General features: G+C 44.4%; 1 protein-coding gene across 1 annotated transcript in view; it reads right to left on the minus strand.

The window, feature by feature from the left end:
- Positions 1-17,118, minus strand: part of slc6a9 (solute carrier family 6 member 9) — a 187,210-nt gene extending 170,092 nt beyond the window's left edge. Inside the window, exons 1-2 of the mRNA XM_061936109.1 lie at positions 16,888-17,118; positions 11,794-12,030 (exon numbers count right to left, since the gene is read on the minus strand). Coding sequence (XP_061792093.1) covers positions 11,794-11,823 — 30 coding nt within the window. The 5' untranslated portion in view covers positions 11,824-12,030; positions 16,888-17,118. The remainder of the gene's footprint in view (positions 1-11,793; positions 12,031-16,887) is intronic.
- Positions 17,119-17,823: the final 705 nt, after the last annotated feature.

Below are 17,823 nucleotides of genomic sequence, written 5' to 3' on the forward strand. Positions count from 1 at the left end.
CGCCTGTGCCCTACACTGTCACTAGGTCCTTAGAATCAACCTGTATATCTTCCTGGTTGACCCCCTGAACCCCATATGACCGCCCGTTCCCTGTGCCCTACACTGTCACTAGGTCCTTAGAATCAATCTGTATAGCTCCCCGGTTGACCGCCTAAACCCCATATGACCGCCCGTTCCCTGTGCCCTACACTGTCACTAGGTCCTTAGAATCAATCTGTATAGCTCCCCGGTTGACCGCCTGAACCCCATATGACCGCCCGTTCCCTGTGCCCTACACTGTCACTAGGTCCTTAGAATCAACCTGTATAGGTCCTGGTTGACCGCCTGAACCCCATATGACCGCCCGTTCCCTGTGCCCTACACTGTCACTAGGTTCTTAGAATCAACCTGTATAGCTTCCCGGTTGACCGCCTGAACCCCATATGACCGCCCGAACCCCATATGACCGCCCGTCCCCTGTGCCCTACACTGTCACTAGGTCCTTAGAATCAATCTGTATATCTTCCAGGTTAACTGCCTGAACCCCATATGACCGCTCGTTCCCTATGCCCTACACTGTCACTAGGTCCTTATAATCAACCTGTATAGCTTCCCGGTTGACCACCTGAACCCCATATGACCGCCCGAACCCCATATGACCGCCCGTCCCCTGTGCCCTACACTGTCACTAGATCCCTAGAAACAACCTGTATAGTTCCTGTTTGACCGCCTGAACCCCATATGACCGCTTGTCCCCTATGCCCTACACTGTCACTAGGTCCTTAGAATCAATCTGTATAGCTCCCCGGTTGACCGCCTGAAACCCATATGACCGCCCGTTCCCTGTGCCCTACACTGTCACTAGGTCCTTAGAATCAATCTGTATAGCTCCCCGGTTGACCGCCTGAACCCCATATGACCGCCCGTTCCCTGTGCCCTACACTGTCACTTGGTCCTTAGAATCAATCTGTATAGCTCCCCGGTTGACCGCCTGAACCCCATATGACCGCCCGTTCCCTGTACCCCACACTGTCACCAGGTCCTTAGAATCAACTTCTATAGTTCCCGGTTGACCGCCTGAACCCCATATGACCGCCCGTTCCCTGTGCCCTACACTGTCACTAGGTCCTTAGAATCAACCTGTATAGCTTCCCGGTTGACCGCCTGAACCCCATATGACCTCCTGTCGCCTGTGCCCTACACTGTCACTTGGTCCTTAGAATCAACCTGTATATCTTCCTGGTTGACGGCCTGAACCCCATATGACCGCCCGTTCCCTGTGCCCTACACTGTCACTAGGTCCTTAGCATCAACCTGTATAGCTTCCCGGTTGACCGCCTGAACCCCATATGACCGCTTGTCTCCTGTGCCCTACACTGTCACTAGGTCCTTAGAATCAACCTGTATAGTTTCCCGGTTGACCGCCTGAACCACATATGACCGCCCATTCCCTGTGTCCTACACTGTCACCAGGTCCTTAGAATAAACCTGTATAGCTTCCCGGTTGACCGCCTGAACCCCATATGACCGCCCGTTCCCTGTGCCCTACACTGTCACTAGGTCCTTAGAATCAACCTGTATAGCTTCCCGGTTGACCGCCTGAACCCCATATGACTGCCCGTTCCCTGTGCCCTACACTGTCACTAGGTCCTTAGAACCAATCTGTATAGCTCCCCGGTTGACTGCCTGAACCCCATATGACCGCCCGTTCCCTGTGCCCTACACTGTCACCAGGTCCTTAGAATCAACCTGTATATCTTCCTGGTTGACCCCCTGAACCCCATATGACCGCCCGTTCCCTGTGCCCTACACTGTCACTAGGTCCTTAGAATCAATCTGTATAGCTCCCCGGTTGACCGCCTGAACCCCATATGACCGCCCGTTCCCTGTGCCCTACACTGTCACTAGGTCCTTAGAATCAACCTGTATAGGTCCTGGTTGACCGCCTGAACCCCATATGACCGCCCATTCCCTGTGCCCTACACTGTCACTAGGTTCTTAGAATCAACCTGTATAGCTTCCCGGTTGACCGCCTGAACCCCATATGACCTCCTGTGGCCTGTGCCCTACACTGTCACTAGGTCCTTAGAATTAATCTGTATATCTTCCAGGTTAACTGCCTGAACCCCATATGACCGCCCGTTTCCTTTGCCCTACACTGTCACTAGGTCCTTAGAATCAACCTGTACAGCTTCCCGGTTGACCACCTGAACCCCATATGACCGCCCGAACCCCATATGACCGCCCGTCCCCTGTGCCCTACACTGTCACTAGATCCCTAGAAACAACCTGTATAGTTCCTGTTTGACCGCCTGAACCCCATATGACCGCTTGTCCCCTATGCCCTACACTGTCACTAGGTCCTTAGAATCAATCTGTATAGCTCCCCGGTTGACCGCCTGAAACCCATATGACCGCCCGTTCCCTGTGACCTACACTGTCACTAGGTCCTTAGAATCAATCTGTATAGCTCCCCCGTTGACCGCCTGAACCCCATATGACCGCCCGTTCCCTGTGCCCTACACTGTCACTTGGTCCTTAGAATCAATCTGTATAGCTCCCCGGTTGACCGCCTGAACCCCATATGACCGCCCGTTCCCTGTACCCCACACTGTCACCAGGTCCTTAGAATCAACCTGTATATCTTCCTGGTTGACCGCCTGAACCCCATATGACCGCCCGTTCCCTGTGCCCTACACTGTCACTAGGTCCTTAGCATCAACCTGTATAGCTTCCCGGTTGACCGCCTGAACCCCATATGACCGCTTGTCCCCTGTGCCCTACACTGTCACCAGGTCCTTAGAATAAACCTGTATAGCTTCCCGGTTGACCGCCTGAACCCCATATGACCGCCCGTTCCCTGTGCCCTACACTGTCACTAGGTCCTTAGAATCAACCTGTATAGCTTCCCGGTTGACCGCCTGAACCCCATATGACTGCCCGTTCCCTGTGCCCTACACTGTCACTAGGTCCTTAGAACCAATCTGTATAGCTCCCCGGTTGACTGCCTGAACCCCATATGACCGCCCGTTCCCTGTGCCCTACACTGTCACCAGGTCCTTAGAATCAACCTGTATATCTTCCTGGTTGACCCCCTGAACCCCATATGACCGCCCGTTCCCTGTGCCCTACACTGTCACTAGGTCCTTAGAATCAATCTGTATAGCTCCCCGGTTGACCGCCTAAACCCCATATGACCGCCCGTTCCCTGTGCCCTACACTGTCACTAGGTCCTTAGAATCAATCTGTATAGCTCCCCGGTTGACCGCCTGAACCCCATATGACCGCCCGTTCCCTGTGCCCTACACTGTCACTAGGTCCTTAGAATCAACCCGTATAGGTCCTGGTTGACCACCTGAACCCCATATGACCGCCCGTTCCCTGTGCCCTACACTGTCACTAGGTTCTTAGAATCAACCTGTATAGCTTCCCGGTTGACCGCCTGAACCCCATATGACCTCCTGTCGCCTGTGCCCTACACTGTCACTAGGTCCTTAGAATCAATCTGTATATCTTCCAGGTTAACTGCCTGAACCCCATATGACCGCCCGTTTCCTATGCCCTACACTGTCACTAGGTCCTTAGAATCAACCTGTATAGCTTCCCGGTTGACCACCTGAACCCCATATGACCGCCTGAACCCCATATGACCGCCCGTCCCCTATGCCCTACACTGTCACTAGATCCCTAGAAACAACCTGTATAGTTCCTGTTTGACCGCCTGAACCCCATATGACCGCTTGTCCCCTATGCCCTACACTGTCACTAGGTCCTTAGAATCAATCTGTATAGCTCCCCGGTTGACCGCCTGAAACCCATATGACCGCCCGTTCCCTGTGCCCTACACTGTCACTAGGTCCTTAGCATCAATCTGTATAGCTCCCCGGTTGACCGCCTGAACCCCATATGACCGCCTGTTCCCTGTGCCCTACACTGTCACTTGGTCCTTAGAATCAATCTGTATAGCTCCCCGGTTGACCGCCTGAACCCCATATGACCGCCGGTTCCCTGTACCCCACACTGTCACCAGGTCCTTAGAATCAACTTGTATAGTTCCCGGTTGACCGCCTGAACCCCATATGACCGCCCGTTCCCTGTGCCCTACACTGTCACTAGGTCCTTAGAATCAACCTGTATAGCTTCCCGGTTGACCGCCTGAACCCCATATGACCTCCTGTCGCCTGTGCCCTACACTGTCACTTGGTCCTTAGAATCAACCTGTATATCTTCCTGGTTGACCGCCTGAACCCCATATGACCGCCCGTTCCCTGTGCCCTACACTGTCACTAGGTCCTTAGCATCAACCTGTATAGCTTCCCGGTTGACCGCCTGAACCCCATATGACCGCTTGTCCCCTGTGCCCTACACTGTCACTAGGTCCTTAGAATCAACCTGTATAGCTTCCCGGTTGACCGCCTGAACCACATATGACCGCCCGTTCCCTGTGCCCTACACTGTCACCAGGTCCTTAGAATCAACCTGTATAGTTCCCGGTTGACCGCCTGAACCCCATATGACCGCCCGTTCCCTGTGCCTTACACTGTCACTAGGTCCTTAGAATCAACCTGTATAGCTTCTCGGTTGACCGCCTGAAACCCATATGACCGCTTGTCCCCTGTGCCCTACACTGTCACTAGGTCCTTAGAATCAACCTGTATAGCTTCCCGGTTGACCGCCTGAACCACATATGACCGCCCGTTCCCTGTGCCCTACACTGTCACCAGGTCCTTAGAATCAACCTGTATAGTTCCCGGTTGACCGCCTGAACCCCATATGACCGCCCGTTCCCTGTGCCTTACACTGTCACTAGGTCCTTAGAATCAACCTGTATAGCTTCCCGGTTGACTGCCTGAACCCCATATGACCTCCTGTCGCCTGTGCCCTACACTGTCACTTGGTCCTTAGAATCAACCTGTATATCTTCCTGGTTGACCGCCTGAACCCCATATGACCGCCCGTTCCCTGTGCCCTACACTGTCACTAGGTCCTTAGCATCAACCTGTATAGCTTCCCGGTTGACCGCCTGAACCCCATATGACCGCTTGTCCCCTGTGCCCTACACTGTCACTAGGTCCTTAGAATCAACCTGTATAGCTTCCCGGTTGACCGCCTGAACCACATATGACCGCCCGTTCCCTGTGCCCTACACTGTCACCAGGTCCTTAGAATCAACCTGTATAGTTCCCGGTTGACCGCCTGAACCCCATATGACCGCCCGTTCCCTGTGCCTTACACTGTCACTAGGTCCTTAGAATCAACCTGTATAGCTTCCCGGTTGACTGCCTGAACCCCATATGACCTCCTGTCGCCTGTGCCCTACACTGTCACTTGGTCCTTAGAATCAACCTGAATATCTTCCTGGTTGACCGCCTGAACCCCATATGACCGCCCGTTCCCTGTGCCCTACACTGTCACTAGGTCCTTAGCATCAACCTGTATAGCTTCCCGGTTGACCGCCTGAACCCCATATGACCGCTTGTCCCCTGTGCCCTACACTGTCACTAGGTCCTTAGAATCAACCTGTATAGATTCCCGGTTGACCGCCTGAACCACATATGACCGCCCGTTCCCTGTGTCCTACACTGTCACCAGGTCCTTAGAATAAACCTGTATAGCTTCCCGGTTGACCGCCTGAACCCCATATGACCGCCCGTTCCCTGTGCCCTACACTGTCACCAGGTCCTTAGAATCAACCTGTATAGTTCCCGGTTGACCGCCTGAACCCCATATGACCGCCCGTTCCCTGTGCCTTACACTGTCACTAGGTCCTTAGAACCAATCTGTATAGCTCCCCGGTTGACTGCCTGAACCCCATATGACCGCCCGTTCCCTGTGCCCTACACTGTCACCAGGTCCTTAGAATCAACCTGTATAGTTCCCGGTTGACCGCCTGAACCCCATATGACCGCCCGTTCTCTGTGCCTTACACTGTCACTAGGTCCTTAGAATCAACCTGTATAGCTTCTCGGTTGACCGCCTGAAACCCATATGACCGCCCGTTCCTGTGCCCTACACTGTCACTAGGTCCTTAGAATCAACCTGTATAGCTTCCCGGTTGACTGCCTGAACCCCATATGACCTCCTGTCGCCTGTGCCCTACACTGTCACTAGGTCCTTAGAATCAATCTGTATAGCTTCCCGGTTGACCGCCTAAACCCCATATGACCGCCCGTTCCCTGTGCCCTTCACTGTCACTAAGTCCTTAGAATCAACCTGTATAGTTCCCGGTTGACCGCCTGAACCCCATATGAAACCACTATCGGTACGACAGCCTGTGCAAACACTCTGCTTGACCTTCTGTGTCCTGTCTTGTGCTAAACTACCTGTGACCTCTACGGACGCCTGAAATTGCCTCCCTTCAGTTGGTCACTTGGGTGTCGGTGAGATCAGACACAGAAGACATGTCTGCCACTTCCAACCCCCGCACGCCCTCACAGCACTTTCTCTTTTGGATCACATCTGTTTGTTGGCCCCTCACCCCGGAGGCAGTCAACACGGTCGCTGAGCACTGCTGTCAGCTAAACTGGCGACTCAATATGTTCCTTACGTAATAACGGATTGGGAGGGAGCGATAGAAGCGGTCAAGTTACACCTTACGTGCACGAGTAAGACACAGTCGGTGAAAAATGGTAGAAAATGCCGAAACTCAAATAGCAGGAAGAGTAAGATTGCTAATTCATTGTTGATATTTAAGTGGACTGTAGTGGAAAAGTTGGGGCACAGAGTTTTATAAGGATAGAAGACAATGTCTTAGTTTATGAACTTAATATACATTTTTTTTTAAACGAAAAAAGATTTTGCTAAAAATATCTGTGTAGTCATAGCAGTATCGACTAGATACACTCCTGTATTAGGTATCATTACAGTGGATGTCAGGTGTAGATCCACCCATTTGTTTACATTGTGACGCCGGTGAGCTATTGTTTCCTCCTACGGTGTGTAGTGAAGCATGTTTAGCTATTCCTCATCCTCCAGTGATAATGATACTTGGAAGAAACTCACTTTATTTGTCACCATGGAGGTGAGGATTGGTGATTTAGAAGTAGCTACAAGCTAACTAGCCAATCCTTTCGTCTTTGTACATTCAAGGCAATTATGTAAGCATTTAGATGGCCTGGCTGGGGGGGGGCAAACAAATGACCCCCACACCCTTGCACATACATCTGAGCAGGAGACATGAAGTAACCCGAGTACAAAGAGACAGATCTCTATCCAATAAAACGTTGTGCCAGGGCGCCATCTGCTCATCCGCCCAGTGGAAGTGTTGACTTCCAGGGCAGTCAAAAGACGACGGTACGAGTTGATTGACGGCACGAGTGCCCCCCTTTTCCAGTAGAAGGTTCTGGGCCAGCCCCGGCCGAGCAGGAAGCGAGTGCCTTGTGTGTTAGGAGATTTACGCTGATGGTCCACGTCCACCGACCATCTGCGCCGGTGTAAATTAAGCTCGGTAGTAAGGAAAGTTGGGGGCGGGGCAGGAAACTCTTGACAAAATAAAAGCACGGTTTGAAGGAATCAAGCGAAAGAATGATACATGCAGGCGCGAGACATTGATACAACGTTGATTATACGCACATGTCCTTTGAAACTGACTTCTAAGCAACCTTGCAAAGTAGCTGTAGTTGTAAATTGAGACAACGTTAGTGTCTAACGTTGGATCTGACATTGAATAAACGTTGTCAAAAAGCATGTTGTTTCAACGTTGTATTTGTGTTGTAGAATATTGGTTGGAAAAATTACCAAATTTCAATGGTCAAATCAACGTCACAACCTGACATTGATTAAATGTAGTCAAAAAGCATGTTGTTTCAACGTTGTATTTGTATTTTTTTATTTTTATTTTTTCAATTTTTTTGTTGTTTTTTTAGTCTTTCTAGCTAAATGTTTTGTTATCATCAAACAAAACAATCAAAAATCGATTTTTAAACTTTATTTTTATTTATTTTATTTTTTTTAAATCTTTTTAGCTACTTTAGTAACTGTTTTGAAAATCTTACCATAAATTGTGCAGATTTTTTTTTTACACAGTGTATCTATTTTTGTGTTAATCAAAGATCCATTTTTAAAATCTATTTTTATTTTATTTTTTTATTTTTTTGTAGTATCTATTCTTGTGTTAATCCAAGATCCATTTTTAAAACCCTTTTTTATTTCTTTATTTTTATATTTTTTAAACGTTTGTAGTCTTTCTATCTTGTTTAGTAACTGTTTTGGTATTATCAAACAAAACAATCAAAAATCGATTTTTAAACTTTATTTTTTTTTTTTTTTTTTTTTTTTTATCTTTCTAGCTACTTTAGTAACTGTTTTGAAAATCTTACCATAAATTGTGCAGATTTTTTTTTTACACAGTGTATCTGTTTTTGTGTTAATCGAAGATCCATTTTTAAAACCTATTTTTATTTTATTTTTTTATTTTTTTGTAGTATCTAGTCTTGTGTTAATCCAAGATCCATTTTTAAAACCCTTTTTTATTTTTATATTTTTTAAACGTTTGTAGTCTTTCTATCTTGTTTCGTAACTGTTTTGGTATTATCAAACAAAACAATCAAAAATCGATTTTGAAACTTTTTTTTTTTTTTTTTTTTAATCTTTCTTGCTACTTTAGTAACTGTTTAGAAAATGTCACCATACATTGTGCAGATTATTATTTTTATTTTTTTACAGTGTATCTATTCTTGTGTTAATCCAAGGTCCATTTTTTAAAAACTTTTTTTTTAATTTGTTTTTATTTTTTTGGGAGTCTTTCTACCCTGTTTAGTAACTGTTTTGGTATTATCAAACAAAACAATAAAAAAATCGATTTTTAAACTTTTTTAAAATCTTTCTAGCTACTTTGGTAACTGTTTTGAAAATCGTACCAAAAATTGTGCAGATTATTTTTTTATTTTTTTACAGTATATCTATTCTTGTGTTAATCCAAGATCCATTTTTAAAACCTTTTTATTTATTTAAAAAAAAAAAAGGTGTAGTCTTTCTATCTTGTTTAGTAACTGTTTTTGGTATTATCAAACAAAACAATCAAAAATCGATTTTTAAACTTTTTTTTTATTTTTTTTTTTATCTTTCCAGCTACTTTAGTAACTGTTTTGAAAATCTTACCATAAATTGTGCAGATTTTTTTTAAATTTTTTTTTACAGTGCATCTATTTTTGTGTTAATCCAAGATCAATTTTTAAAACTGTTTTGGTATTATCAAACAAAACAATGAAAAATCGATTTTTAAACTTATTTATTTATTTATTTATTTATTTTTAAATCTTTCTAGCTACTTAAGTAACTGTTTTGAAAATTTTACCATAAATTGTGCAGATTATTATTATTTTTTTTACAGTGTATCTATTCTGGTGTTAATGTGCCTTTATGTGTAAGTCAGTTCAATGATAAACAGAATATGAGCAAAACGAGGGATTTGAGGAACATATTGACACGGCTGAAGTTGTTATACAACCAAAGATAAGGCTGGTGTGTGTTTCTTACACAATGTTGTGCTTGGAAAAAAAAGACTTTTTGGCACAACACCAGCAGGGTCGGCACGATGAACTTTGTCGTTTTGTAACTTCCGCACCATTTGGTGAAGGGCATTCAATGATTGACAACCTTTCATTTCCCTTTGCAAAAATTCTCTCCATGTTGAAATACTGGACTTTTTGTTGTTGTTGTTGTTGTTGTTGTTAAGGTCGCGGAGTAGGCTGGAACCTATCCCATTTGAGCAGGGAAAGATAGATGTTGGATGGTATGCTGACAAGCCAACTGTTTTTGTTTTTTGTAATCACGTGAATCGTATTTATTTCTATTATTATCATCGTTATTAAGTATAATTCTCAAGAAAACATTCCCAGAACGCCAAAAAGGACGCATATAAAACTAGAGATTTACTAAAACATGGCTGGAATGCCAGATTATCTTTAACACTGGAAAGCAGACTTCTTTATGATCAGCTCAGTGGTTCTTAACCATTGTAGCGCCCCCTAGAGGGCCGCCAAAAAACATCAGTTCCTCAGCTGCGGTCAGGTGTAATGCACTTTTCTACCACTTGTGGCAGTATTGACAATATTCAGCTGCGGAATTAGAGAAAAAAGTGTAAAATTATCAAAACGTGCAAATATATTATATATTATATTCATATATATATATATATATATATATATATATATATATATATATATATATATATATATATATATATGTATATATATGTATATATATATATATGTATGTATATATATATGTATATATATATATGTATATATATATATATGTATATATATATACATATATATATATGTGTATATATGTATATATATGTGTATATATATATATATATATATATGTGTACATATATATATATGTATATATATATATATATATATATATATATATATATATATATATATATATATATATATTTATATATATATATATATATATATATATGTATATTGTCAACTGACACACCTTCCACCATCGATTGACACACCCTCCACCATCGACTGACACACCCTCCACCATCCACTGACACACCCTCCACCATCCACTGACACATTCTCCGTCATCGACTGACACACCCTCCACCATCCACTGACACACCCTCCACGATCGACTGTCACACTGTCCACGATCGACTAACACACCATCCGCAATTGACTGACACACCTTACACCATCGACTGACACACCCTACACCATTGACTGACAAACCCTCCACGATTGGCTGACACACCCTCCACCATCGACTGACACATCCTACACCATTGACTGACACACCCTACACCATTGACTGACAAACCCTCCACGATTGACTGACACACCATTTGCCATCAACTGACACACCCTCCACCATCGACTGACACACCCTCCACCATCGACTGACACACCCTCCACCATCGACTGACACACCCTCCACCATTGACCGACAAACCATCCGCAATCGACTGACACACCCTCCGTCATCCACTGACACACGTCCACGATCGACTGACACACCGTCCACGATCGACTAACACACCATCCGCAATCGACTGACACACCCTACACCATCGACTGACAATCCCTCCATGATTGAATGACACACCCTTTGCCATCAACTGACACACCCTCAACCATCGACTGACAAACCCTCCACCATCGACTGACAAACCATCCGCGATTGACTGACACACCCTCCAGGATCGATTGACACACGCTCCGTCATCGACTGACAAACCCTCCATGATTGACTGACACATCCTCCACCATTGACTGACACACCCTCCGTCATCAACTGACACACCCTCCATGAGTGACTGACACACCCTCCACCATGGACTGACACACCCTACACCATCCACTGACACACCCTCCGTCATCAACTGACACACCCTCCACCATCGACTGACACACCCTCTGCCATCGCCAAACACACCCTACACCATCGACTGACACACCCTTCACCGCCGTGGCGCGGTTGGGAGAGTGGTCATGCCAGCAAACTGAGGGTTCCTGGTTCAATCCCCACCTTCTACCATCCTAGTCATGTCTGTTGTGTCCTTGAGCAAGACACTTCACCCTTGCTCCTGATGGGTGGTGGTTAGGTAGAAAAGCGCTATACAAGTATAACCCATCCATCCATCGACTGACACACCCTCCACCATCGACCGGTAGATTGCGATCGACGTAATGGGTACCCCGGGTCTGCATCAAGCCTCAGGCTTGTCACTGACAGGTTTACCTCTCAACCGGATCAGCAGCCAAAAAACAGTTTGGGTGAGATGCAAGAGAAACGGGGACCACCTCTGTGCATCACCCAAAAGCGTACGAACACGGTCACTCAACTCACCAGAACGCCGGCAATCTGCTTCTCCTCCATCCTTGCGGACCAAAGATCCCCCGCCCGACTGGTGCCGCCTCTCTCCGATGGACCGGTCCCTGGCCTCCGAGGTGGCGTTAGCCCGGGTGTGTTGACCCCCCCCCGTCACGTCACGTCACACCCTCCTTCAAGTGTTGTTTGGTAGAGCAGCTGGAGTGGCGTGGGCGCTTTGTGGCAAGTCTGCCCTAATCCAGGAACACTTCTATGCTGTGAAAAGAGCATGTGACCAGCAGAGAAGGGAGAGGGTGAGACCGGGGGGTGCGGGTTGGTGGGGGTCTTTCTCAACACTTTGCCCCCTTTGGTCACTTTGGTGACCTCGTGCTCGGAGGAACTCAACGGGGCAACAATAAAAAAAGTGTGGCGACTACAAAACTGCGAAAAATTAGGAATCTTGTGGTTAGTATTTTGTAGCAAAGCGGCTGCGGTGACAAAGTGCTCTTTTGTGCTGGGAGATTAACTGTTGGGGTGGGGGGTCGGTGGGGGTGTGAGTTCAACTAACCACCGAGTTGCTGTTTATAAGCCAAACTACCAAATGAGCACCACCTTATAAATATACCTGAAAACTATTGTCTTCAGTTTCCAATCATTGATTGCACATACTTGTTGGTCTCTAAAACCTTCATTCTTAAGCCTGATTGAGCCATTCCTTTACCACTTTTGAGGTGTGTTTGGGGTCATTGTCCTGTTGGAACACCCAACTGCGCCCAAGACCCAACCTCCGGGCTGATGATTTTAGCTTGTCCTGAAGAATTTGGAGGTTTCATTGTCCCATTTAAAGCACTAGTTCCATTGGCAGCAAAACAGGTGTTCCTGGGATTAAAGGCCTCACCTTTTCTCCTCCAAACATATTGCTGGGTATTGTGGCCAAACAGCTCCATTTTTGTTTTTCATCTGACATCACATGGACAAAAATAAGACCTTCTGGAGGAAAGTTCTGTGGTCAGATGAAACAAAGATGGAGCTGTTTGGCCACAATACCCAGCAATATGTTTTGGAGGAGAAAAGGAGAGGCCTTTAATCCCAGGACGTCTGTTGCGGACGTCTCTGCGCTGCTGACCTGTCTCCGCTCGGGATGGTCACCTGCTGGCCCCACTATGGACTGGACTCTCACTATTATGTTAGATCCACTATGGACCGGACTCTCACTATTATGTTAGATCCACTATGGACTGGACTCTCACACTATTATGTTAGATCCACTATGGACTGGACTCTCACTATTATGCTAGATCCACTATGGACTGAACTCTCATTGTTATCTTAGATCCACTATGGACTAGACTCTCACACTATTATGTTAGATCCACTATGGACTAGACTCTCACTATTATGTTAGATCCACTATGGACTGGACTCTCATTGTTATGTTAGATCCACTATGGACTGGACTCTCACACTATTATGTTAGATCCACTATGGACTAGACTCTCACTATTATGTTAGATCCACTATGGACTGGAGTCAAACTATTATGTTAGATCCACTATGGACTGGACTCTCACTATTATGTTAGATCCACTATGGACTGGACCCTCACACTATTATGTTAGATCCACTATGGACTGGACTCTCACACTATTATGTTAGATCCACTATGGACTGGACTCTCACTATTATGTTAGATCCACTATGGACTGGACTCTCACTTTATTATATTAGATCCACTATGGACTGGACTCTCACTATTATGTTAGATCCACTATGGACTGGACTCTCACTATTATCTTAGATCCACTATGGACTGGACTCTCACACTATTATGTTAGATCCACTATGGACTAGACTCTCACTATTATGTTAGATCCACTATGGACTGGACTCTCACTATTATGTTAGATCCACTATGGACTGGACTCTCACACGATTATATTAGATCCACTATGGACTGGACTCTCACTATTATGTTAGATCCATTATGGACTGGACTCTCACACTATTATGTTAGATCTACTATGGACTGGACTCTCACACTATTATGTAAGATCCACTATGGACTGGACTCTCACTATTATGTTAGATCTACTATGGACTGGACTCTCACACTATTATGTTAGATCTACTATGGACTGGACTCTCACACTATTATGTGAGATCCACTATGGACTGGACTCTCACACTATTATGTTAGATCCACTATGGACTGGACTCTCACACTATTATGTTAGATCCACTATGGACTGGACTCTCACTATTATGTTAGATCCACTATGGACTGGACTCAAACTATTATGTCAGATCCACTATGGACTGGACTCTCACTATTATGTTAGATCCACTATGGACTGGACTCTCACAATATTATGTTAGATCCACTATGGACTGGACTCTCACAATGTTATGTCAGATCTACTATGGACTGAACTCAAACTATTATGTTAGATCCACTATGGACTGGACTCTCACTATTATGTTAGATCCACTATGGACTGGACTCTCACACTATTATGTTAGATCCACTATGGACTGGACTCTCACACTATTATGTTAGATCCACTATGGACTGGACTCTCACTATTATGTTAGATCCACTATGGACTGGACTCTCACAATATTATGTTAGATCCACTATGGACTGGACTCTCACTATTATGTTAGATCCACTATGGACTGAACTCTCATTGTTATCTTAGATCCACTATGGACTAGACTCTCTCGCTATTATGTTTGATCCACTATGGACTGAACTCTCACTATTATGTTAGATCCACTATGGACTGGACTCTCACACTATTATGTTAGATCCACTACGGACTGGACTCTCACACTATTATGTTAGATCCACTATGGACTGGATTCTCACTATTATGTTAGATCCACTATGGACTGGACTCTCACACTATTATGTTAGATCCACTATGGACTGGACTCTCTCACTATTATGTTAGATCCACTATGGACTGGACTCTCACTATTATGTTAGATCCACTATGGACTGGACTCTCACTATTATGTTAGATCCACTATGGACTGGACTCTCACTATTATGTTAGATCCACTATGGACTGGACTCAAACTATTATGTTAGATCCACTATGGACTGGACTCTCACTATTATGTTAGATCCACTATGGACTGGACTCTCACACTATTATGTTAGATCCACTATGGACTGGACTCTCACTATTATGTTGGATCCACTATGGACTGAACTCTCATTGTTATCTTAGATCCACTATGGACTAGACTCTCACACTATTATGTTAGATCCACTATGGACTAGACTCTCACTATTATGTTAGATCCACTATGGACTGGACTCAAACTATTATGTTAGATCCACATTGGACTGGACTGTCACACTATTATGTTAGATCCACTATGGACTGGACTCTCACACTATTATGTTAGATCCACTATGGACTGGACTCTCACTATTATGTTAGATCCACTATGGACTGGACTCTCACTATTATGTTAGATCCACTATGGACTAGACTCTCACTATTATGTTAGATCCACTATGGACTGGACTCTCACACTATTATGTTAGATCCACTATGGACTGGACTCTCACTATTATGTTAAATCCACTATGGACTGAACTCTCATTGTTATCTTAGATCCACTATGGACTAGACTCTCACACTATTATGTTAGATCCACTATGGACTAGACTCTCACTATTATGTTAGATCCACTATGGACTGGACTCTTACTTTTATGTTAGATCCACTATGGACTGGACTCTCACTATTATGTTAGATCCTCTATGGACTGGACTCTCACTATTATGTTAGATCCACTATGGACTGGACTCTCACACTATTATGTTAGATCCACTATGGACTGGACTCTCACACTATTATGTTAGATCCACTATGGACTAGACTCTCACTATTATGTTAGATCCACTATGGACTGGACTCTCACTATTATGTTAGATCCACTATGGACTGGACTCTCACTATTATGTTAGATCCACTATGGACTGGACTCTCACACTATTATGTTAGATCCACTATGGACTGGACTCTCACTATTATGTTAGATCCACTATGGACTGGACTCTCACACTATTATGTTAGATCCACTATGGACTGGACTCTCACACTATTATGTTAGATCCACTATGGACTGGACTCTCTCACTATTATGTTAGATCCACTATGGACTGGACTCTCACTATTATGTTAGATCCACTATGGACTGGACTCTCACTATTATGTTAGATCCACTATGGACTGGACTCTCACTATTATGTTAGATCCACTATGGACTGGACTCAAACTATTATGTTAGATCCACTATGGACTGGACCCTCACTATTATGTTAGATCCACTATGGACTGGACTCTCACACTATTATGTTAGATCCACTATGGACTGGACTCTCACTATTATGTTAGATCCACTATGGACTGAACTCTCATTGTTATCTTAGATCCACTATGGACTAGACTCTCACACTATTATGTTAGATCCACTATGGACTAGACTCTCACTATTATGTTAGATCCACTATGGACTGGACTCTTACTATTATGTTAGATCCACTATGGACTGGACTCTCACTATTATGTTAGATCCTCTATGGACTGGACTCTCACTATTATGTTAGATCCACTATGGACTGGACTCTCACACTATTATGTTAGATCCACTATGGACTGGACTCTCACACTATTATGTTAGATCCACTATGGACTAGACTCTCACTATTATGTTAGATCCACTATGGACTGGACTCTCACAATTATGTTAGATCCACTATGGACTGGACTCTCACTATTATGTTAGATCCACTATGGACTGGACTCTCACTATTATGTTAGATCCACTATGGACTGGACTCTCACTATTATGTTAGATTCACTATGGACTGGACTCTCACACTATTATGTTAGATCCACTATGGACTGGACTCTCACACTATTATGTTAGATCCACTATGGACTGGACTCTCACTATTATGTTAGATCCACTATGGACTGGACTCTCACACTATTATGTTAGATCCACTATGGACTGGACTCAAACTATTATGTCAGATCCACTATGGACTACAACATGCTGCAAATTCAATGTAAAAAGACAAACTATAATAACTAATAAACTAAGTCTTACCGGAGTTGTAATACTTGAAGTGGGAAGATGGCAGTCAGCACTTCAGCATCAGCAACTGGCGGGCGTGCGCTGACATCTCCGAGCAAGTCAAGAGTCCAACGACTCCATCCAATCATTGAAGTCCACTCAGGCGTAGGTACACAAAGCAGCGGGGGCCAGCCCATTGGACGGTCCCGGGAGGAGTGGCGCTAAGAGATTATGCTAAAGTCCCCCCTCAGGCATGTGTTGTTAGTGCTAATGAAGAGAATCAACAGAGTAACGCGTTAGCTTTTTGACGGGTTTTTTTTTTTTTTTGGCCCGACGGTCCGAGGCAACGCTGAATGGGGGGAAAAAAACTGTTGCTGGATCACTCACACACGGGACCCCGGGTTTAGGGAGGTGGTCCTGGCACGTGGTGGTTGTGCAACCCGGGTCAACTTTTTTTTAATTATTTCATGTAAGAGATTAGAGATTTTAGCAATGGAAGTTTGTGGAGCACTTGTTGTATTTTAACCTCTGACTGTCCGGGCTTGGGCTTTTACTTTGCCACGGGGTGTGCCAAAAATGTGTCTTTTTAGGAACAAAACCTCACAATAATGTCTGAAAAAAACGGAATGTAATTTTAAATTATTTTTAATTTAATGAGACAGCCAGAATATACATGAAAATAAAGAATGTGGGATTTACAATATTAACTATGAACGATAAAACACTGAATATTGACAACGTATGAATGTGGGATTTATAATATTAACTATGAACGATAAAACACTGAATATTGACAACGTATGAAAGTGGGATTTACAATATTAACTATGAACGGTAAAACACTGAATATTTACAACGTATGAAGGTCACCCCCCCTCTCCATCAACATATTTTACATGAAAATAAAGAATGTGGGATTACAATATTAACTATGAACGATAAAACACTGAATATTGACAACGTATGAAT

Source organism: Nerophis lumbriciformis, linkage group LG03 (assembly GCF_033978685.3).
Source record: "Nerophis lumbriciformis linkage group LG03, RoL_Nlum_v2.1, whole genome shotgun sequence".
NCBI lineage: Eukaryota > Metazoa > Chordata > Actinopteri > Syngnathiformes > Syngnathidae > Nerophis > Nerophis lumbriciformis.